Source organism: Plecotus auritus (genome assembly GCF_963455305.1).
Source record: "Plecotus auritus genome assembly, chromosome: 3".
NCBI lineage: Eukaryota > Metazoa > Chordata > Mammalia > Chiroptera > Vespertilionidae > Plecotus > Plecotus auritus.
In genome coordinates, this window is record NC_137772.1 from 30,574,256 (window position 1) to 30,597,979 (window position 23,724).

Here is a 23,724-nt window from a genome sequence, read left to right on the forward strand (position 1 = left end):
TTGTTCATTAAATTCTACAAGTAAGTGAAATCATCTCGTACTTGTCTTTCTCTGACTGGTTTATTTCACTTAGCATAATACTCTCCAGGTCCATCCATGCAGTCACAAAACATAAAGTTTCCTTTTTTATGGCTGAGTAGTATTCACTCATCTACTGATGGGCATTTGGGCTGCTTCCAGATCTTGGCCACTGTAAATAACACTGCAATGAACACAGGAGTGTATATTTTTTTTCAAATTAGTGTTTCGGGTTTCTTCAGATATATTCCCAAAAGTGGAATCACTGGCTCATAAGGCAGTTCCATTTTTAATTTTTTGAGGGAACTCCATACTGCTTTTCATAGTGGCTGCACCAATCTTCATTCCCACCAACAGTGCATCAAGGTTCCCTTTTCTCCACATCCTCTCCAACACTTGCTATTTGCTGATTTATTGATGATAGCCATTCAGACAGGTGTGAGGTGATATCTCATTGTGGTTTCAATTTGCATTTCTATGATGATTAGTGATGTTGAGCATCTTTTCATAGGTCTATTGGCCTTCTGTCTGTCCTCTTTGGAGAAGTGTGTATTCAAGTTATTTGCCCATTTCTTTTTTATTTCTTTTTTTTTCTTTGCCCATTTCTTAATTGGATTGTTTTTTTTGGTGTTGAATTTTATAAGTTCTTTATAAATTTTGGATATTAACCCCATATCAGATTTATCATTGGCAAATATGTTCTCCCATTCAGTGAATGGCTTTTCGTTTTGTTGATGGTTTCCTTTGCTGTGATGTAGTTTAGTTTGATGTAAGTCTCATTTGTTTATTTTTTCTTTTGTTTTCCTTGCCTGAAGAGATATATCAGAAAAAAATATAGCTATGAGAAATGTTTGAAATTTTACTGCCTATGTTTTCTTCTTTGATTTCTATCGTTTTGATTCTAACATTTACATCTTTAATCCATTTTGAATTTATTCTTGTGCATGGTGTAAGAAGGTGGTCTAGTTTTTTGGGATTTTTTGCACATATCTGTTCAATTTTTCCAACATCATTTATAGAATAGACTAATTCAATAAATGACTTATCCCATTACATGTTCTAGCTTCCTTTGTCAAATATTAATTGACTATAAAGGCATAGATTTATTTCTGTTCCATTTATCTATATGTCTGTTTTTATGCCAATGCCATGCTGTTTTGATTTCTCTGTGTAGTATAGTTTGATATCAGGTATCGTGATTCCTCCAACTTTGTTCTTCTTTCTCAAGATTGCTGTGGCTATTCTGGGTCTTTTATGATTCCATATAAATTTTTGGAATATTTGTTCTAGATATGTGAAATATACCATTGATATCTTGATAGGAATTGTGTTGAATCTATAGATTGGTCTGGGTTATATGGACATTTTAATTACGTTAATTCTTCCTATCCATGCACATGGTATATACTTCCACTTACTTATATCTTCTTAACTTTCTTTCTTCAGTGTCTTATAATTTTCTGAGTACAGGTCTTTTACATCCTTGGTTAAATATATTCCTAGGTATTTTGTCTGTTTTGAAACAATTGTGAATGGGATTGTTTTCTTAGTTTCCTTTTCTGATAGTTCATGATTGGTGTATAAACATGCAACTGATTTCTAGATATTTATTTTGTATCCTACTACTTTACTGAATTCATTTATCAGTTCTAGTTGTTTTTTGGTGGAATATTTAGGGTTCTCTATATACTGTATCATGTCATCTGCAAAAATGACAGCTTCTTCCTTTCCAATTTGGATGCCTTTCTCCTTCTTCTCCTTCTTCTTCTTCTTCTTCTTCTTCTTCTTGTCTGATTGCTGTGGTTAGGACTTCTACTAAGATGTTGAATAAGCATGGCGAAAGCAGACATTCCTGTCTTGTTACCAATCTTAAGGGAAGCACTTGTAGTTTTTGCCCATTGAATATGACATTGGCTGTGGGTTTGTCATATATTGCTTTTATTGTGTTGAAGTATGTTCCATCTATTCCCACTTTTTGAGAGTTTTTATAAAAAATGGGTGCTGGATTTTATCAAATGCTTGGTCTGCATCTATTGAAATGATAATGTGCTTTTTATCCTTCATTTTGTTTATGTGGTGTATCACTTCTATTGATTTACAGATATTGTACCAACCTTGCATCCCCAGAATAACTCCCACTTGATCATGGTATAGGATCTTTTTTAACGTATCGCTGGATCTGGTTTGCAAATATTTTGTTGAGGATTTTAGCATCTATGATCATCAGATTGGCCTATAATTTTTTTTCTTGTAGTGTCTTTATTTGGTTTTGGAAATAGGATAATTCTAGTCTTGTAAAATGAGCTTGGGAGTCTTCTTAATTTTTTATAATAGTTTGAGAAGGATACGTTTTAGTTCTTTGAATGTTTGGTAAAATTTACCTGTGAAGCCATCTGGTCCAGGACTTTTGTTTTGGGGGATATTTATTTATTTATTTATTTATTTATTTTACTACTTCAATTTCACTAGTTGTAATTTATCTATTCAGATTCTCTGAATCTTCCTGATTCAGTTTTGGAAGATTGAATAGTTCTAGAAATTTATTCATTTCTTCCAAATTGTCCAATTTGTTGGCATATAGCTGTTCATAATATTTTCTTGGAATCCTTTGTATTTCTTTGGTGTCAGTTGTTACTTCTCTTTCATTTCTGATTTTATTTTATTTGGGTTCTCTCCTTTTCTTGCTGGGTCTGGTTAAAGGTTTGTCAATCTTGTTTATCTTTTCAAAGAAACAATTCTTGGTTTTATTGATCTTTTGTGTTGTTTTTGCTAGATTTTATTTCTGCTCTGATGGTTATTATTTCCTTCCTTCACTGCACATTTTTTGGCGGGGGCAGGGAGCTATAATGCCTTCTACCGGTAAGCAAGTAGAAACTGGGTCCAGCAATCAGAGGAATTTGGTCATGGAGTAGTGGGTCACCCACAGCTGCCTCACACCCACCCGGGGTCAGCCCTGTGGTCCCCACGTGTGCTCTGGATGCCTTTCCATGCCACTGCACTTACTGTAACAAGAGTTATACTCTGGAGGCAGAAAGGATGGGGAGGGTGAGGTCAAGTCTAATCCCAGGACTCGAGAGATGAAGGGACATATCTTGGCAGGAAGGGGCTCTGAGGGATTTTCTTCTGGGATGGGTGCTGTGTAGGAATCCCCTAGAAAACCCCACCCCAGTAGAATTTGGTGTTGGCCTCTCAGCCCTAGGGACTGTGAGGTGTTTTTTTTTAAGTAGGGTTTAGGCATTCTAGGCAAATTCTAGACAAAGTTAACCAGGCCTTCATGTTAAAGGTACATGTGTGTATTCTGAAATAACTTTAAATCTTTAACCAATATGTCAAGTGGAGACCCACGCCATCTCCTGACCCTTTTCTCCTGTGGGGGCCCGTCTGGGCCTTGGATCGAGTTGTGGGAGGCGTCAGGTGAACCAGCTGCTCCGCCTGGGCTCAGTTGTTGGCCAGGCCGGTATATGTCGCCTACCTCCAGTCTCTCTGACCCTCCTGCCATCAGAGGCCCTTCCTGTTAGGACGAAGTCAGGAAAGCAGATCTGTCTCTTCATCTCTCTAGTCCTGGGGCTGGACTTGACCTCACAGCCCTGTCCCTTCCGCCCCCAGAGTACAACCCTCTTTACAGCGAGTGCAGCGGCATGGCAAGGCATCCATGCAGCATGTGGGACCTCAGGGCTGACCTCGGTGGATCTGAGGCAGCTGTGGGAGACCCACTATTCCATGACCAAATTCCTGTGATCGCTGGACCCAGTTCCTACTTGCTTACCCGTAGAAGGGGTTTACAGCTCCCTGCCAAAAACAACTGTGCAGTGCCTCACAAATACTGGGAGACATGATCGGTCTCCACTCGCGAGTGTTTTATGTTGGTTGTGACCATGAAAAACAAGCCCACTTTGAGGTGTGCCATGGGAAGGTCACAAGAAAAACACGATGAGAGACTTGGGTTCCAGTTTTTAGACAAGGTTATGCAGATTCCCCGAGGATCAGGGTGCACAGACTGTGTGGGCAGCCAAGAACATAAAGCACAGCGACAGGGGCCCAGGCCGGGTCCCATGAGGAATGTAGAGACCACTGCCTTCCTGTGCCGGTGGCCGGGGAGCAGGTCTACCAGGACTCATTGTGTGACAAGAGCAAGCCCTACCGTGGAAACACTGTCCCCAATTTTGGAGTCAGGCTGGAAACATCAGTCATTTTAAGAACGAAGTGATCAACTGTACGTGACACCTGGTGCTTTCAGCTTGGGCCTGTCCAAGGGGCCAGGCAGTGGAATGAGAGGTGTCTGCAGATCTGGGCGGGGTGGGGACAGAGAGGAAAAGCTGAAGAACCATTGAATCCTAGGTCCCCGGGGGTCAGATGATCCTCTGTCCACCTGCCACATTACCTAAGCTGGGCTATTCACTTTGTAAATTAAAAAGGTGATAATACCTGATTCATGTGCTGTCGATGGGTGTGTGGCCCTTGGAAACAACACAAGTGACATGGTGTGAATGACAGTGGGTGCTGAGTGTCAGAGAGGATGTCAGTGTAGCTGGTCTGAGCCGCGCCTGGGTGGCACGCCCCTGGTGTCACCTGCCCTGCTGCTGCCTGGTGTGCCACCTGCCTGGGCCTGTGGGTTGTGTCTCTAGGGCTACTGGGGGAATGTACCTAGCTGCCCTTAACTAAAAACAAAACCGAGAAGCCAATTTTGCTGTCAGTTGTCGATGCAGCTAAAATCCACTCACCAGGGGCACTGACGAGTTTCCAGAGGGCAGTCCGGGGTGCCTTCCCCATCTGACTGAACGAGACAGCCTCCGCCTTCAGCTTGGGCTTCAGCCAGGAACCTCGTGCTGTTCAGGGCCTGGATAAGAACTGGAGGAGTGAGAACTAGGAAAACATCAGAGAGTCAACAGGAGATGTTTAATGTCTGCAGACTCACAAGAGAAAGACAGTCAGTAGATTCTGCGAGGAGCAAAGCGAAAGCAGCTTTAAATGAGGGAAGAGAAAGGGCTTTTCAGGAACAGACAGTCACATGGCACTTTCTGTCTGAGCTGGATGGGACATGCGGCCGGAGTCCAGAGTAGACACAGCCTGTGGTGGGCTGAGTCAGTACGCACCTGCACTCGATGAGAGTCTGGAAAACCTCAACAGGTGAGCAGTGGTGGATGCAGGGCCTGCTGCTCCCAGGACCTGCCTGTGTTCTTCCACCGGCTGCGCCTGGCCAGCTCAGGGTTCCTCCACCTCCAGAAATGTCCCAGCCATCGTGTTGTCTGTAGGCATGAGCCTTCCTCAGGCCAGTGGAGTCCGGCCTCTCCACGGTGTCCTGATTGAGTGGCAATGGCAGAGAAAGGGACAGAAGTACTTTTGTGTGGCCAGGAGCCTCGTGGGAGGATTCTTGGAGCTCTGGGTGCAATCACAGCTCCACCCAGGACTCTGATCTCTGCTGCTTGAAGCGTGGGAGCGTGTAATCACCACGCGGACAGGGTAAGTGCCCAGCCGGCCTAGGTCGTGGGAGCTTCAGCCGTGTTTGTGAGAAGCTCCTCATCACGTGGAGAGCCCTCGGGAGGCACTCCACTGGGACAGTCTCTTAGCCACGGTCCCTAAAACGGGGAAATGATGCTGGTCATTGACGTGCTATTATCCCAGGCAGATGGTTTCCCAAGCAAGTGGGTCCGGCACGTCGGCCTGGGCACTGCCACCCCGGGACACTGTGGGAGCAGCCAGTGCAGCCTGGGCCCAGGGCAGTCCCTGTCCTGTGCAGGCAGATTTCTAGGGGAAAATGGGGTGGAGCTCCCACAGAGGCCAAGCCCAGTGGAAAGAATGTGGGCGAAGGTTGATGGGCTCATGGTTTGAGTGGGCAGGGGGCCTGGCCTGAGAGGGTGGAGATGTCCACCGGGGACGTCTGCCTGGAGGGCCCTTGGGTCGGCCAGGGCTCTGTTGACCTGCTCCCTGGGAGGTCCGAGCTCATGGGGCCAAGCCAGGCTCACTCCCTCCTCCCTTGCACCCTGAGGGGCCAAGACCCCAACACCCTGGCCCTGTGTGTGGGTGACCATTCCCTCCTGGAACCAGCCAGGGGCCTGGCCAGCCTGTTCTGTGACCCTAGTTCTGCCCAGAGGTGGGGTCTATGTGGCCGGCCTGGGCCCATGGAGAAGACACTGGTGCTCAGGACCTGCCTCAGAGTGCTCCTGCCAAAGGCCAGTGTGCCCAAGGGTCCAACAAGAGGCTGTACTGCTGCCCACCATGACTGTACACCCCCCCAAGCTGGCCGAGAGCATCTCAGGACAGTTTCCTCCTTCCTTTCATCTCAGACCTGCCTGACCAGTGCTCTCCAAACCCCTGCAGTAAGGAGGGGACCCAAGTCTGCCAAGACCTCATGGGCAACTTCTTCTGCCAGTGCAAAGCCGGCTGGGCGGGACGGCTCTGTGACAAAGGTAAGGCCACCACAGCCACGGGACAAGGGATGAGGTGTGGGCATTGGGACCTCCCTTCTGGTCCCCTCCCTCTTTTCCTCTCCCTGCCCCAACCACCCTCCCCACGTGGGGACACAGCCATGCTGGTCCGTTCTGGCTGAGACCGGAGTGGGAGGCGTGCAAGTGCCTGCAGGCTGTCCTACGATCCAGGCCCCTCACTGGTCAGCCTCCACTCAGCTCCCGGGTGAGGAGGGAGAAGATGGGTGGGCAGGGCATCCCCGGCCCCTCACGAGAGTCATCCCAGAGTGAGAATGTTTAAACAGTGCTGGAGGCCCTGCTTTGCCTCTTGGGACAGGGGCACTGTCCAGCTGGAGAGGACATCGGTCAACTCCTGAGAGAGCTGGGGAGGAGCAGAGGGATTCCTCTCCAGAGCAGGGCTGGAGCAAAGGACGGGGCCACCGCAGGCAGTAAGACCCCACATGGGAGCCTAGCGGCTGCCCACTGAGCCTCAAACCCCAGTGATTAAACGGGACGAGGGTACTTTCTTCTCCCTCGAGTCTGCAGTTGTACAGTGTCAGCAAAGAAGCTGCAACCCGCGTCCCCCCCACCTTCAGGTGTTCCCTCAGGTGGGCCCTTCACTGTGGTGGAGAGCCGGGCCTCACCTCAGGACCTCCTGGTGTTCCCTCCTGGGGCTGCTGAGCAGAACTGGAGGCCCTTCCCACAGGTGGTCTGTGAGGCGCAGCTCAGCCTGTGTGGGGCTTGGCCAGACTGCGTTTGGGCCTTGCGGCTGCCTGGCCATATCCACCCTCGGGCACTTTAGCCTTCTGCCCTCGTCCCATCCGCACTCGGATGGCCACAGAGCTGGCACTGGACTGTCACCACCCACAGCACAGGCGAGCTCCCTGTGCCCTCCGCCCGTGGCCTGGGGGTGGGTGCAGTGGTGAGAGACGTGCAGACACTGCCACGTGCTCGAGGCAGATGTGTGTCACCTCCGGGCTCTCCCCAGTCCCTCTGTGTCCTGTGTGTACCCAGATGTCAATGAATGCAGCCAGAAGAACGGGGGGTGCAACCAAATATGCTACAACAAGCCAGGCAGCTTCCACTGCGCCTGCTACAGCGGCTATGAGCTCTCCCGGGACAGCCGGAGCTGCCAAGGTAAGGCCTGGGTCCGACCGTGGGCTTTCCCCGCCTCTCCCCTCCTCTCCCCGCGCCCTCCTCGTGGCTCCCCCCCTCTTCCACTTTTGCAGTTGCCAAGTTGCTGAAGTTGGCAGTCACGTTGGCTCCTCTGCAAGAGGCTGTTGGCAGTGACTGCTTCTTTGGTTCTGGAAGGGAGGGCAGGAGGGAGGAGGGTTTCTGCAGAAGGCGCTCATGCCCGGGCATGCCGGCAGCCCGAGGGAGCTGCCCAGCACCATCTCGGCAGCACCACAGACGGGATGAGTCACTGTGTCTGTGGACGAGGCCGGCCCCGTGCAGGTGGAGACCACTGTCCCGAGGGAGTGCGGCTGCTGGGCCTCCTTCCAGTGCCACGGAGCCGGCAGGCTTTTCTGTGCAGCTAAGCACCCAGGGCATCGCGGAGCCGTGGACAGGGAGCCCCAGTGCCAGGGTACCACTCCCTGCACACACCCCGCTCCCTCCCCAGGGCCTCCTCCCGCCCAGTTGCCAGCATTCCTCCTAGAAAGGCCCCCGCTGGCTGAGTAAAGCAGGAAGCAGCCCAGCAGCCCACTCGCCCTTCAGCTTCCAGTCTAGTCTGGGGCTCCCGGAGGCCCAGCACTCTGAGCTGAACCGCGAAGGACACTGCAAACTGTGGCCCATCCCCTCTGCTCCTGTGCAGCCCATGGTGTTGCCTGGTCAGAGCCACCACAAGCCACACAGCAGTAGCACCCCACTTTTCAGGGGGAGTCTTCTTCCTCTCTCCCCCCTTCCAGTCCCAATGTGCTCGTGTCAGGCACGAGGGCCCAAAGCAGGCCTGGCACCACGGGCGCATCTCTGAATCAGGACTAGGGCAACGTTCCCCGTTTGGAAAACAACTTCCAGTTTTGTCCACATCAGTGGCCCCCATTCCTGCATCCATATGACAGTTCTCACCTGAGTGCACAGAGTATTCCATTGCCCTTCCCATCTGCCTCCTCGACCTGAGACCAGCAGCCTCCATCAGGGCAGCCAGTCAGGCGCCAAGTCCAGCCCCGGCTCGGTCATGCACCCTGCAGGCATGTCCTTGTCTCCAAGAGCAACCGAGGACACTGCACTGTCTGGGGCAGAAGCATTTTACACGGCGCCCAGTGTTCCTCCAATCCTGAAGACCCTGACTGCAGACCAGACGCTCTTGAACTCGGGTTTGCATCCGGGGCACCTGCAGCCACAGTAGCGGGGGTGAGGGGGAGGGTCTGGGGCTGCCCACACTCATCACCAGGTTCCAGGTTCCAGCTCACTTCTGGGCTCTTTAGACGCCCCAGGCAGTGACGCTGTGCACTGCACAGGGAAGCCGTACTTTAACCTCCTGGAAAGACCCCAAGTGACCAAACCTGTAATTTACTTTCAACCTCCCACCAAGTCTGTAAATCTTGAGGAGGAGACAGTGGTCTGAGAGAACCCCTGCATCCTGTGGCCTTTTCCCCCCAGAGTGTGGGCAGGAAAGCAGGGTGGGGTCTGCACCTGCCCGAGTCAGGGGGCCGAAAGGTGCTCTCCTTACGATGACTGATTAATAATCAGTGTGATGGCAGGAACCCCACCTGGTAGCCAGGTCTCAGGGTATGCCTGCAGATACTGGCCCTCACACAGCTCCCTTCTCTTGGCCATTTCTCTTGGGACCTTGGGACACCAGGCCTAGGCACAGGGTGCTTTGGGGAATGAGGACCATGGAAGATACTGGACTTTTCATCACGCCCTCCTTGGATGTTGGGGGGGATAAAGTGGAGGGGGGGGTCCCTGAACCCCTGCTTCAAGCACTGGGAAGCTTGAGAAAAATGGGCACTGGGTTGGCGAGTTCAGGGCTTAGGACTCTCCACCATCTCTCCTTCACTGCAAGAAGGGACTGGGCAGCCTCAGGCTGTGTGGCTAAGCAGGTGAGCTGGGCCGGCCCCTCTCCTAAGGAGAGAAGCAGATGTGGGCCTCATGGGAAGAGGGGGGTTGACACCTGTGGGTCCCTTGGCCACAACGCACGCATTGGGCTTGGGCTTGGGCTTTATGTGCTCAGTGCCAACACCATCCGCCTGCCTGCCCACATTCAGCTTTCCTGGGTCACCAACCTGTGATTAATTATTGGACAGTGGCTCTTCCATGGGCAAAGTGTCAGGAGGATTGAGGAGGAAGGAGTGGAGGGGGGCTAAGGTCATGGAGGCTGCAAGGATGGGGGTCGGGCACAGCCTGGGCCCCCAGCTCCACCAGCCGCATTGAAGGAGGCTCTGCAGCAAAGCAGTTGCTCTGGGAGAAGAAAGTGAGGTGACTGGGGATCATGATGGACACAGTGGAATTCGGGGTTCCACTTGCTGTTTCTTGTAGGGAAGAGATGGCCCAGTGCTACGTCTGCTGGGCTGTGGCAAGGACAGACTCCTGCCAGGAGAGAGAGTCCCATTCCAGGCCCTTCCCTGGTGCTGCTGTGACGCTGGTCCCCAAGGGTGTTCCAGACCAGCAGCTCTGGAACGTGGGAAAATGCCGCCTCTCGGGTCCTCCCTGCCACCCGAGTCAGAAGGTTGGGGGTAGGCCATCCAGGTGGAGCAGGGCCTTCAGGGGCTCTGGGGCAGCTAGGGCCTGAGGACCCCAGGGCCTGAGGACCCCAGTGCAGGGCATCTTGGAGCGGCCAGCAGGATAGTATCTGCTGTGGTCAGAGTTTGCCCGACCAGCCATTCTTGGTGCTGGGCGGCTGCTCCAGCACTGGGACGGGGCAGCCGCAAGTGCACACGGGGTGCTCACCCAGAAGAGCCGTCTCCTCCCCACTCCCGGGGGCTCTGCCCGTGTCCCTGGTGCGGCTGGTGCCAGTCTGCACCCACCACTGCACTTGCCGAGGGGAAGCCAGGTTTCTAAGCTCCCGAATGTGGGGTTGGCCAGCCTGGCTCCTGAAATGAAATACAGGTTCCGAAGCATCACCACAGATCAATACTGACACAGGAGAACCCGGCTGTTTTACACACTTTCTCTTGGGGAACACGTGTTGTTGGTGTTGGCTCATTCTTACATCTGTGAGCAAGGTCTTACAGCAAGCATGTCAAATGCCCGGGCCGCGGGCTGTGGGCCACATGCCTCATTTATTTGGCCTGTGTTAGCCTTTGAGTTTGACATGCTTGTTTTACAGTGTTCATGTTTGAAAGCCTGTGTTTGTTGGTAAGCTCTCCTTGTAAAGAACTTATGAATAGTTGGGAAGCTTTGTAATACAGGGCTTTATGTTGCCATAGGAGGAATCACATGTTATTTGAAATAATCACATTTTCTAGAACCAACACTTTCTAGATATTCCTCCTGTTGCTGAAGGGAATGGGTTTTTAACAGCAGGGTTTTTGGTTGCCAAAGTGGCAGAGTGGATGGAAATATCAGGACAGAGCCTTGGTGATGTATCATTACTGGTGTTTGATTTCCAAAGGACAGAGCCCAGTGTGAGGAGCGTGGAGGCCATCCCTGGTGGTGGAGATGAGTCCAGGGTGCCCAGAGGGAAGCAAGGGGCTCCAGGGACACAGGGCAGGGCTGTAGTTCAAAAGGCCCCCAGGGAGTACTGTTTTACCTTCCTGTGCTGCAATTATTTGAATTAAACAACAATTCTGTGCACACCTCTGGCCAAGCAGTGCTCTCTCCAGTGTCGGAAATTGATCTTCTTGGCCAGGACCTTGATCAGAAAGTCCCTCCATCCTCAGTCCCCGCTCCTGGGCCTAGAGCTGAAAAGTCCAGTGGATGGAAGGAAGGGGACAGGCAGGAAGAGGGGAGGGGGAAGAGGAAGAGGGCAGGGTCAGGACCAGAGGAACCTGGGACCAGGATGCTCTCAGGGGCCTGTTGTCAGTCTGCCAGCAGGGCAGCAGTACATTCCTGGCTCACCACTGGCGGCTGCCTCCCTGTCAATCTGGACACAGCTGTGGTCCTCTGGGTTGTTTTGCAGACATAGATGAATGTGCAGATGCGGATGCCTGTGGGGAGGCGCGCTGCAGGAACCTGCCCGGCTCCTACTCCTGCCTGTGCGACGAGGGCTACGCATTCAGTACCCAGGAGAAGGCCTGCCGAGGTACCCATCCCAGCCGCTGCAGGCATTGCACACATACATACATATGCATGCACTGCACGTATGTAAACGTACACTGTATGTACATGCATTCGTGTGCACATGCTCATCACACATGTGTGCACCACACACATAGGCACACACACGGGCTTCTTGATGCAGCTGGGCACCTTCTCCAACATGCCACAGGCACAGCAGTAAATACACAAGGACATGCCTGTGCTCCTGCGGCTCCCTGGGGCTTCTCTCCAGCCTCCACTCAACCAGCTGTATTTGGGGTCAGGCCTGTGAGCTCTCACTTCCCCTGCTGAGTCCAGCCATGTCCTCGGGGAGCTCAGAGAGATGTTCTCTCTCCCCAGCTTCTTGCCTGGTGCCCTGGCAGCTGCCCAAAACTTGAGGGAGATGATAGGGTGGTCCCGGCCCCTGCACCCTCCTCTGTCTTCCAGATCCACTCTTGAGCCCCCCGAAACACTCCAGGGACTACTGTCCATGACACAAACCTGCCCCAGAACCTTCAAGCCAAGCGTCGTACAGACGAGATTGTTTGCTGACCTGGGAGTGTGTGGCAGGCTTCACTTGTCCTAACACCCTCCCTCACTTTGCACAGTAACTCCCCCCTAGAGAAAAGCAGGTTGGACACTGGGGCTGCGGGAGGCCAGGGTGGGGCCTCTGGAAGTGGGGGCTTGGAGGTGAGTGCCTCCCAAGCCACAGGGAATACACCACGGATGTGATCAGAGAGCAAGCATGTGCGATTGCACAAAGTGAGGGGGGCCTTTTCCCTTGTGGCCAACAGATGTGGACGAGTGTACGGAGGGGCGCTGTGAGCAGGCCTGTGTCAACTCCCCGGGGACCTACACCTGCCACTGCAACGGACGCGGGGGCCTCAAGCTGTCCCGGGACATGAACACCTGCGAGGTAGCACCCACCTAGCCAGGACGCGCGGCCTTGCCCTCAATGGACTGGGCTGTACAAGCAGGCTCTTCTTTTTTTTTGGGGGGGGGGTCTTTTAGAAGCTGGTGGACAGGGTTGCTGGGAGAAATGCTTTTGCTGAAAGGCCTGGTGTGCTTGGGGCTACATGGAGAGAGATGGGGTGGAAGACATGCTTGTCCCTCCCCAGGAGTTTGGTTGTATCTATGAGATCGCTACAGCAGCTCTCTATACCACCACAGACCAGGTGGTGTGGATCTGCAGTGTGCATCGCTGGCACGGAAATTATGTATCCTTGCCCCGCAGGTTCCTCATGTGTGCCATCTAGCTTCTGACTCTGAGGTTCCTCAGGTGTGCCCTCTGAACCTCCTGACTCTGGGGTTCCTCAGGTGTGCCCTCTGAGCCTCCTGACTCTGGGGTTCCTCAGGTGTGCCCTCTGAGCCTCCTGACTCTGGGGTTCCTCAGGTGTGCCCTCCATGCCTCCTGACTCTGGGGTTCCTCAGGTGTGCCCTCTGAGCCTCCTGACTCTGGGGTTCCTCAGGTGTGCGGTCAGTGCCTCCTGACTCTGAGGTTCCTCAGGTGTGCCCTCTGAACCTCCCGACTCTGGGGTTCCTCAGGTGTGCCCTCCATGCCTCCTGACTCTGAGGTTCCTCAGGAGTGTCCTGTGAGCCTCCTGACTCTGGGGTTCCTCAGGTGTGCCCTCTGAACCTCCTGACTCTGAGGTTCCTCAGGTGTGCCCTCTGAACCTCCTGACTCTGGGGTTCCTCAGGTGTGCCCTCCATGCCTCCTGACTCTGGGGTTCCTCAGGTGTGCCCTCCATGCCTCCTGACTCTGGGGTTCCTCAGGTGTGCCCTCCATGCCTCCTGACTCTGGGGTTCCTCAGGTGTGCCCTCTGAGCCTCCTGACTCTGGGGTTCCTCAGGTGTGCCCTCTGAGCCTCCTGACTCTGGGGTTCCTCAGGTGTGCCCTCCATGCCTCCTGACTCTGAGGTTCCTCAGGTGTGTCCTGTGAGCCTCCTGACTCTGGGGTTCCTCAGGTGTGCCCTCTGAACCTCCTGACTCTGGGGTTCCTCAGGTGTGCCCTCTGAGCCTCCTGACTCTGGGGTTCCTCAGGTGTGCCCTCTGAGCCTCCTGACTCTGGGGTTCCTCAGGTGTGCCCTCTGAGCCTCCTGACTCTGGGGTTCCTCAGGTGTGCCCTCCATGCCTCCTGACTCTGGGGTTCCTCAGGTGTGCCCTCTGAGCCTCCCGACTCTGGGGTTCCTCAGGTGTGCCCTCCATGCCTCCTGACTCTGGGGTTCCTCAGGTGTGCCCTCCATGCCTCCTGACTCTGGGGTTTCTCAGGTGTGCGGTCAGTGCCTCCTGACTCTGAGGTTCCTCAGGTGTGCCCTCTGAACCTCCCGACTCTGGGGTTCCTCAGGTGTGCCCTCTGAGCCTCCTGACTCTGGGGTTCCTCAGGTGTGCCCTCTGAGCCTCCTGACTCTAGGGTTCTTCAGATGTGCCCTCCATGCCTCCTGACTCTGGGGTTCCTCAGGTGTGCCCTCTGAGCCTCCTGACTCTGGGGTTCCTTAGGTGTGCCCTCTGAACCTCCTGACTCTGGGGTTCCTCAGGTGTGCCCTCCATGCCTCCTGACTCTGGGGTTCCTCAGGTGTGCCCTCTGAGCCCCCCGACTTTGGGGTTCCTCAGGTGTGCCCTCTGAGCCTCCCGACTCTGGGGTTCCTCAGGTGTGCCCTCTGAGCCTCCTGACTCTGGGGTTCCTCAGGTGTGCCCTCCATGCCTCCTGACTCTGGGGTTCCTCGGGTGTGCCCTCTGAGCCTCCCGACTCTGGGGTTCCTCAGGTGTGCCCTCTGAGCCTCCTGACTCTGGGGTTCCTCAGGTGTGCCCTCTGAGCCTCCTGACTCTGGGGTTCCTCAGGTGTGCCCTCCATGCCTCCTGATTCTGGGGTTCCTCAGGTGTGCCCTCCATGCCTCCTGACTCTGGGGTTCCTCAGGTGTGCCCTCCATGCCTCCTGACTCTGGGGTTCCTCAGGTGTGCCCTCTGAGCCTCCTGACTCTGGGGTTCCTCAGGTGTGCCCTCTGAGCCTCCTGACTCTGGGGTTCCTCAGGTGTGCCTTCCATACCTCCTGATTCTGGGGTTCCTCAGGTGTGCCCTCCATGCCTCCTGACTCTGGGGTTCCTCAGGTGTGCCCTCTGAGCCTCCTGACTCTGGGGTTCCTCAGGTGTGCCCTCTGAACCTCCTGACTCTGGGGTTCCTCAGGTGTGCCCTCCATGCCTCCTGACTCTGAGGTTCCTCAGGTGTGTCCTGTGAGCCTCCTGACTCTGGGGTTCCTCAGGTGTGCCCTCTGAACCTCCTGACTCTGAGGTTCCTCAGGTGTGCCCTCTGAGCCTCCTGACTCTGGGGTTCCTCAGGTGTGCCCTCTGAGCCTCCTGACTCTGGGGTTCCTCAGGTGTGCCCTCTGAACCTCCTGACTCTGGGATTCCTCAGGTGTGCCCTCTGAGCCTCCTGACTCTGGGGTTCCTCAGGTGTGCCCTCCATGCCTCCTGACTCTGGGGTTCCTCAGGTGTGCCCTCTGAGCCTCCTGACTCTGGGGTTCCTCAGGTGTGCGGTCAGTGCCTCCTGACTCTGAGGTTCCTCAGGTGTGCCCTCTGAACCTCCCGACTCTGGGGTTCCTCAGGTGTGCCCTCTGAGCCTCCTGACTCTGGGGTTCCTCAGGTGTGCCCTCTGAGCCTCCTGACTCTGGGGTTCCTCAGATGTGCCCTCCATGCCTCCTGACTCTGAGGTTCCTCAGGTGTGCCCTCTGAACCTCCTGACTCTGGGGTTCCTCAGGTGTGCCCTCTGAGCCCCCCGACTCTGGGGTTCCTCAGGTGTGCCCTCTGAGCCTCCCGACTCTGGGGTTCCTCAGGTGTGCCCTCTGAGCCTCCTGACTCTGGGGTTCCTCAGGTGTGCCCTCCATGCCTCCCGACTCTGGGGTTCCTCGGGTGTGCCCTCTGAGCCTCCCGACTCTGGGGTTCCTCAGGTGTGCCCTCTGAGCCTCCTGACTCTGGGGTTCCTCAGGTGTGCCCTCTGAGCCTCCTGACTCTGGGGTTCCTCAGGTGTGCCCTCTGAGCCTCCTGACTCTGGGGTTCCTCAGGTGTGCCCTCCATGCCTCCTGACACTGAGGTTCCTCGGGTGTGCCCTCTGAGCCTTCTGACTCTGTGGTTCCTCAGGTGTGCCCTCTGAACCTCCCGACTCTGAGGTTCCTCAGGTGTGCCCTCTGAACCTCCTGACTCTGAGGTTCCTCAGGTGTGCCCTCCATGCCTCCTGACTCTGGGGTTCCTCAGGTGTGCCCTCCATGCCTCCTGACTCTGCGGTTCCTCAGGTGTGCGGTCAGTGCCTCCTGACACTGAGGTTCCTCGGGTGTGTGGTCAGTGCCTCCTGACTCTGGCTGGCTCCTGACTACCCCTTTGGGGCTCACACCGCTGTGTCGCTCTGGCAGGGAGAAGCTGCACTGTAGAGCAGCCTCCAGTAACCAGAGGAACAACAGGAATAACAAAGCACAACTGACTCATGTAACCTGGTCGAGATGAGCTTCAGGGAAGCTCGAGTCTCCAACTACTGCTCAACTGATTTTTTTTTTTTTTTAATTTCAACCATATCATTATCTATGAAGAATTCTTTAAAAAAATGAAATGCATGCCCAGACAAGTAACACAAAACTTAGAAAATGGTCTGACTAATCAACGAAAGCATACAAATGCTTTCCAGCTATCAGAATGCTAACGTTTTAACTACTGCCCCTAGGACAGTGGTCCGCAAACTCATTAGTCAACAGAGTGACAAACCGCGACTCACGAGCTGCATGTGGCTCGCGAGCGCAGTTTGCCAACCACTGCCCTAGGACATTGGGAAACCAACGTTAGTGGATGGCAACTATCCAGAAACACCAGCTTCCAAGCCTCCATATTTTATTGATTTTACAATATTTTGTAGTTGCTTTTTATTATTCCCTATACTTTGTATAGGTTTGAAATATTTCATAATTTTAAAAAAATAAGAGGGGAAAGAACATTGGCAGGGAAGGTGGCAGTGGCATAGCAGGGAGAAGTGCTCTAGGGGATCCCGCTGGGAGTGCAGGAGCCTGAGGCTTCTGGGAAGACCGAGTCCAGCCTCACCTGGGAGCCCCACACAGTAGGTGGGCTCTCACGAAATCTTGAGGGGTTTTAGCAGGAATCGAGCCCTGACGCCAAGCACTACCTGTGTGTGTGCCAGGGCCCTCGCTGGGCGGGGTGAGTGGCAGGACACAGAGGGCTGGGCCTGCGTCTGGCGGGCCCTTCAGAGCCAGAAGAGGGGCTGAACCAGGGCATGCCCCTGCCTGATGCGCTCCCGTTCCCACAGGACATTCTGCCCTGTGTGCCTTTCAATGTGGCCAAAAGCGTGAAGTCCTTGTACCTGGGCCGCATGTTCAGTGGGACACCAGTGATCAGACTGCGCTTCAAAAGGCTGCAGCCCACGAGGTAAGAAGGTGGCTTATCCAACAGGCCCCTGGGAAATGGCTGTCTGATGGCTCCGCTCCCCATGTTCCAGAATGGTCCTGGCTGCCCTGGCTATCAGCTCGGTCTTGGCACAGACTCAGCCACAGTGCGGATTTCATGCTGGGCTTTGGGTCAGCGCCAGCAAGACACGTCCCGTAGGCGCTCTGCCCCAGGTGCCTGTGTGGGGGGGTTTGGCAGGGGTTGCCACAGGATGCTGGCCTGCTTTTCTGTTTCTCTTGCTGGGGTCAGTCTGAGCTCTCACCGGCCTGCGTCTAACCACTTTGTGTCTCGGTGGCGCGCTCAGATTGGTGGCCGAGTTCGACTTCAGGACCTTTGACCCCGAAGGCATCCTCTTCTTTGCTGGAGGTCATCAAGGCAGCAACTGGATTGTCCTTGGCCTGCGGGCCGGGCGTCTGGAGCTGCAGCTCCGCTACCACGGCGTCGGCCGCGTCACCAGCAGCGGGCCCATCATCAACCACGGCATGTGGCAGACGGTAAGTGTGGCCCCACGACCCCTCCTGGGGCCCCAGCAGTTACTCATTCGCTCACACACTCAACAGTTGGTGGGTACTGCACCTGGCAGGACAGGCCCTCTGCCCCCCCCCCAAAAAAAAAAAAAACTTGCAGTCTGATGGGCCATTATCTCATCATGTAATCAGAGTGTGGCTCCCCCCTCGAGAGCCATGACTCTCTGCAGGGGCAATTCCACCAGGGGACATGTGTCTGTGTCTGGAGACACAGTTTGTGGGTAGGCGGCCCTGGCACTGGGTCAAGGCCAGGGAGGTTGCTAGATACCCTGCAGCAAACAGAATGCCCCACTGCAGCGAACCCTCCGGTTCAGACTGTTCATAGCGCTACAGCTGAGAAACCCTGGTCAGGGTCCAGGCACCTGCTCCGTCTCCACGTGGCCTGTCCAGGCTCCAGGAGCTCACCTGTCTGTGTAAGGCAGGCTCAGATGGACACACTGACACCGTCCCGGGCTCTGGCTTCTGGTGTCTGCCCTGTTCTTGCTGAAATCACCCTCGGGTGCCTCTTTATGGAGAATGTCCTGCTGAGACCTGACCTGGAGGCAGCTGTTCCGCCAGATGTTGGCTTTGGAGCACTCTACCTTGTCCTGCCTCTCACGCCCGGAGCAAAGCAGCCTGGGAAGCCACAGGCTCCCTCCAACAGTTCAGAGGCTCCATAATTGGAAGTGGACCTTTGAAAGTAAACACTTGAACGAGAAATGAAGAAAACGTTCTCTTTTCCTTTAGAAGTGGAGATAAAATGGAAAAGGTCGCCCAGCCTCTGTGAATGAAAACACTTAGATGTTTGCTAATATTTCCATCCTGTCAAGTACAGCTTAGTTCCTTCTCTCCTAACCTCTTAAAGTGCAAGTATCTCCAAAGCGGCAATGCTGCAGAGAAAACAATAAATCTGGAAGGAAGCCGTCTTCAGCACGGGTTGAAGCAGGTGTTCGCTCCATGGTTGTGGGCGTGAGGGGTCCTGGGTGGCTGGGGACGGTTCCCAGATGAGGAAGTGGGGGCAGCATGGCCAGTCAGTCGACAGAGGTACCATCCACCCTAAGAAGGAGCTGGTCCTGGAGGAGCAGGGTCAGCTCAGGGACAATTTCTTTCCAATATGTCCACCGTTTCTAACCAGTCCCTGCCCCCACAGCACCCCACACACAGACACCACGCTCTTTTGACCAAACTCAGACCCAAGTACCTAAATGTTTCTCCACATTAGCCAAAGAGGAAACTGTTCGATTCCTGGAAGATTAGGAAGATACACGGTATATAGAGGGATAGGTTTTAAAATATTTTCTACACAGAAAGTAGAAAAGAATGAAAAGTCTTAGAATGAACTCGTGTTCATTTAGCATCTAGTGGATGCCAGGTTCTGAGATGAGTGTTGGAGATTTAGAAATAAAATGTGTGTTCCTGCCTTCAGTGGTGCACAGCTGAAGATAAGAAGGACCAAAATGGGGGTGCAGTGATGTCAGGGCTGGCCTTAGTGGGGTGGTGACATCAGGGCTGACCCAGTGGGGTGGTGACATCAGGGTTGGCCCAATGACATCAGGACTGACCCACTGGAGTGATGACATCAGAGCTGACCCAGTGGGGTGGTGACATCAGGGCTGGCCCAGTGGGGTGTGATGTCAGCCACAGTTCCCACTCCCTGGCTGAGGTTTAGGGAAGTGCTCTGAGACACTGGATGAGAAAAATGGCTCCCTTGTAGGCAGAGGATGGGCGGGGAGTAGGGAATGGTATTAGCACTATCTTCCCTCCAGAGGGGAGGGGAGGGACGTCCTGTCCTGCCCACGGCCTCTAGGCACCGACCACATGAAGGCTGTATGGGCACACAGAGGCAGGGAGGAGGTGTGGGTGACGGGCATGTCATCCTGAGGTGGGGTGTCTTGTGGTCCTGGGTGGTGATGAGCGTGGTCCCCTGAGGTTGGTGCCCCTCAGACGGCACACTCCCACTCTCATAGCTGGTTTTCCCAGGTCTCCATTGAGGAGCTGGAGCAGAGTCTGGTCATCAAGGTGAACAAGGATGCCGTGATGAAGATCGTGGTGGCCGGGGATCTGTTTCAGCAGGTCAGGGGCCTGTACCACCTCAACCTCACTGTGGGAGGCATTCCCTTCAAGGAGAAAGACCTCGTCCAGCCTGTAAGTGCGTCACTCGCCCCTGGGGTCGGGGTCCGGGCCTGGGGTTGGGCTGAAGACAAGGGTTAGCTGTGAGCCTCCCTGTGCTTCGGGTTAACTAGGTTGGGCGAAGGTCCCGGAGAAAGATCAAGTTTTCCCGGAAGTGAACAAGCAGCAGGTGCAACTGATAGCATCTATCTCAGCATCACTTCCTATGAGACTCACGTGAGCTTTCATCTGAATTGATAACAAAAATGTCAGTTTTGCAGTGGAGATAAAAACACAATGAAATTACTCCTTAAAAAGAACAATCGGCTTTTTTGGACAATCCCTACGAACATTTGGGTTGTTGACCCTGCCAGGATTTCCGTAGGGGAAAAGGCCTAACGGGGCGGTCAGTACTGATCACGTTTAGCGTCCTGCCCTTCCCACCCCTCCCCGCACCACGTGCCTTTGCCCCTCATCTGTGCTTCTCCATCTCCCAGCATGCTGATGTCCGGGGCCAGAATCTTTGGCACTGTGACAATGGTTTCCACACCAGATATGAGTCATGAGTTGATGTTCTTCATAGTGGGTGGTATTAGCACTATCTTCCCTCCAGAGGGGAGGGGAGGGACATCCTGTCCTGCCCACGGCCTCCAGGACCAGCCCTGTTCCAGGGCTTCCATCCCACACTTACTGGTTGCATCCCTTATGCCTCCTCATTCTACAAATCCAAGCTGAAGTGCCCTAATTTGCTCAAAACTATCTAGAAAGTGGGTGGCCGGGCTGGAATCAGTATTCCCGGCCCCAAGACTTACATCTGTGGATGCTTTTTGGGTGCCGGGTAAGAAGACCAGGCACAACTGTGGTATAAGTGCTGCCTCACCCCACATCCTTTCAGCTGGTGGCCACTGCTCCCTACTCTATTTTATAAATGGGAATACCGATGCAGACAGAGCAGGTGGGGTTCACAACATGATTCGTGTTCTCAGACTGCAGGGAAGGAGGGCCCACCGTGTGTGCCGCACTCAGAGGGGTTCTGCAGTAAGTCATTTGTGGAGGACAGCGCCCCTTTATGAAATAGACAACCTCCACACGTAGGGTTTGCCATCTTGCAGCCGATTTTCACGGGCCTGAGCCAGAGGGTGCCCCGTTCATCTGATGAGGGTGGCACCCGCCATGTGCTCTCTCCTCGTGGTGTCTGGGAGACTGTGGCTGTGAAGAAACCACTGGGATTTCTCTGTCTTTCCAGATAAACCCCCGCCTGGATGGCTGCATGAGGAGCTGGAACTTGATGAACGGCGAAGACACCACCATCCAAGAAACAGTGAAAATGAACACGAAGATGCAGTGCTTCTCTGTGACAGAGAAAGGCTCTTTCTACCCGGGCAATGGGTTTGCTTTCTACAGCCTCGACTATGGTAAGTCTGGGCTCCTCAGTGGGGAAGCCAATATACACTAGGCAATGGAAAACCAAGGAACAGCTTCATACTGGGATGGCAGTGTCAGGGGCAAGGTGGGCCCACCATGGGCTGTGGGGCAGGAGACAGTGGGCGGGGGCGCAGGCCCTGCCTCTTGGGCCTATTTTGAGTTGGCCCATGAGGAAGAAACGGCAGAAGGAGAGAAGAGGCCTCCCTGCTGGTGCGGTGGTAGCTGAGCTGGGGAGGCTGGGGAGGACGAGAAGGCTCTAAGAGGACCTTTGCAGAGGGCTCTGAGACAAGACAAGCTTGGGTTTGTCCAAGTGGATGGAGAAGCTCCCAGAAGTGTACTCGGCATTTCCATCTCCAGTGACTCACGAGGCATTCAAAGGGGGCAGTATCTAAAAATCACAGTGCGGCTGACTCAGGGACTCCAGTGAGCCCAAGTTTTAAAGAAAGAGGAGAACGGGAAGGATGACTAGAAGCCAGTGGCCCAGGCCCAGACACTGCCCAGAAGGCTGTTGCTCCCAAAAGAATTGAGGCTCCCAAGCCAGTGTTGAAAGCAACCAAGGAGCTCTCCATTTACACCTGGAGACAGAAAGCACCCTGAAAGGAAGGTGAAGCTCTGTGCGATACTGCACAGCAGGGAAGAAGGCGGGAGATGGGCAGACAGAGGCAGGCAGGAGTGGCGGGCGGGGCCCCGGTGCCATTGGCACACACTGAGCTGTGTGGGGATGATGGGGATGGTGAGGGGGTGGGACTGAGGTCAGCTGGGAACCCCTCGTTCATCAGTAACTCAGTAAGGAGGTCTAGGAAGTGAGGGTAGCTGCAGAGGGTGGGCCCAGAGGCTCTCCTAGCTTCTGTAAAGCAGGGCCCAATTTCTTAAAACAAAACACAACACAGCTATCTTTCCTTTTATTATCAAACTAGAGGCCCGGTGCACGCAATTCGTGCATGGGGGTCCCTCAGCCCAACCTGCATGCTCTACAATCCAGGAGCTCTCAGGGGATGTCCTACTGATGGCTTAGGCCCACTCCCGTGGTTCTCTGCTCTCTGTGGGGCCTGGGGGTTTCGCTGCAGCCATGGAGATGAAGCCCACATGCCCTGCTGTCCGCTCTCTGCCTGCCACCGCCATGCACCATGTGAAGGAGCCCCAGTGCCCTGCAGTGTGCTCTGTCTGCCAGGCCTGGGGGCTTCGCCGACACCGACACACTAAGGAAGCGCCCATGCCCTGTTGTCCAGGCTCTGTCTGCGGGGCCTGGGGTGTTCCTGCTGCCACCTTGCTAAGGAATCCCCCAAGCCCTGCTGTCCGGGCTCTGTCTGCCAGGCCTGGGTCTTCCCCGCTGCCGCCGCACTAAAGAAGCTCCCAAGCCCTGCTGTCCGGGCTCTGTCTGCTGGGCCTGGGGGTGTTCCCGCCGCCTCTGTGCTAAGGAAGCCCCCAAGCCCTGCTGTCCGGGCTCTGTCTGCCGTGTCTGGGGATGGATCCAGCCTCGCCGCTTGGTCCCCACAAACCCCGGCGGGGCTGACAGGCCCAGACATTGCAGCAGCGGTGGAGCGGGGAGGCTGGAGGGGGCAGATCCAGCCTCGATGCTCCAGCAGACAGGCCCAGACACTCCAGCAGCAGGGCTGAGGGGACTGGGCGCCGCTGCCTTGTGGCTATGGGGGCTGCCATTTTGTCGTGGAGTGACAGTTAATTTGCATATTACTCTTTTATTAGATAGGATGAGTGACAATTTACAGTAAAAACCAATGATCCTAACATGCTGACAAGTGAGCGTTCCCCTAAACATAAACTTCACAGGACATGAATTAACATCCAAAGTCACGTTATCAATTACCGATGATCAAAACACTATTCTGAGGATGTGGCATGAGTGATTTGGATGGTGGTGGATGGCTAAGCAACTCTGTGATTTGATTCTGGTTTTCCCTAATCTTCTCCTTAGATAAGTTTAAAATCAACCTTTGTTTCTCAAGCATACCCCCGTTGGAGCCCTCGATCGTCACTGTGCCTAGGCTCATAGGCCTGAGTGGCTCTGAGCTTGAGAATGCTAGGAGAGCCATGCATCCTGGCCCGGGAAAATACACACAGAATTGTGCAAGCTCTTCCAGTGGGTTCACTGCCCCCTTCTCCGTGTGATGGCTCTTACTGGTGCTTCCTGCATCTCTCTGGCTCCTGGCCCACACCCTGGTCCAGGCAGGCTCTGTGGGAATTCCTCATGCTCTCTTTTCCACGGCCCACCGTGGTCCAGGGTCCCAGCATCACTGCAACGCCATCTCTCCTGGGGCCATTTCTGGCTTTGCCCTGCCTCTCATTACCACCTTGCAAGAGTCCCACTGGGGTGCCCCAGCCCCTTCCCTGTCCCTCTCTGGGCCTTTTATAGTTAAACTTCCACACTCGGTCTTTCCCCTGCTCTTCAGCCCAGGGCCAGCAGCATGCTCCCTCCAGACCTCACCTCCACACATCACCTCCAGTACATAGAGGGGCCTCTGAGTTCAAGGAGGGCCCATCTAGCTCGGAGGAAGTGAGACCTGCTCCTCCTCCTTAGTAAGACAGGCCATCCTCTCAGGACCCTGTATCATCGGCCCCTTTGTATCTTTGCTTTAATGATCAGAGCATTACCATGTCATTAAAGGTATTTTGGAAGAAAGAACTATTC

The 23,724-nt window shown here is 54.3% G+C and overlaps 1 protein-coding gene across 1 annotated transcript in view; it reads left to right on the plus strand.

Annotated features, from left to right (window-relative positions):
• The window catches only part of GAS6 (growth arrest specific 6), a 51,698-nt gene that overhangs the window by 22,710 nt on the left and 5,264 nt on the right, over positions 1 to 23,724 (plus strand). Inside the window, exons 5-12 of the mRNA XM_080661333.1 lie at positions 6,303 to 6,425; positions 7,437 to 7,559; positions 11,485 to 11,607; positions 12,398 to 12,519; positions 16,901 to 17,019; positions 17,342 to 17,531; positions 19,524 to 19,688; positions 20,899 to 21,067. Of these exons, the coding sequence (XP_080517459.1) occupies positions 6,303 to 6,425; positions 7,437 to 7,559; positions 11,485 to 11,607; positions 12,398 to 12,519; positions 16,901 to 17,019; positions 17,342 to 17,531; positions 19,524 to 19,688; positions 20,899 to 21,067 (1,134 nt within the window). The remainder of the gene's footprint in view (positions 1 to 6,302; positions 6,426 to 7,436; positions 7,560 to 11,484; positions 11,608 to 12,397; positions 12,520 to 16,900; positions 17,020 to 17,341; positions 17,532 to 19,523; positions 19,689 to 20,898; positions 21,068 to 23,724) is intronic.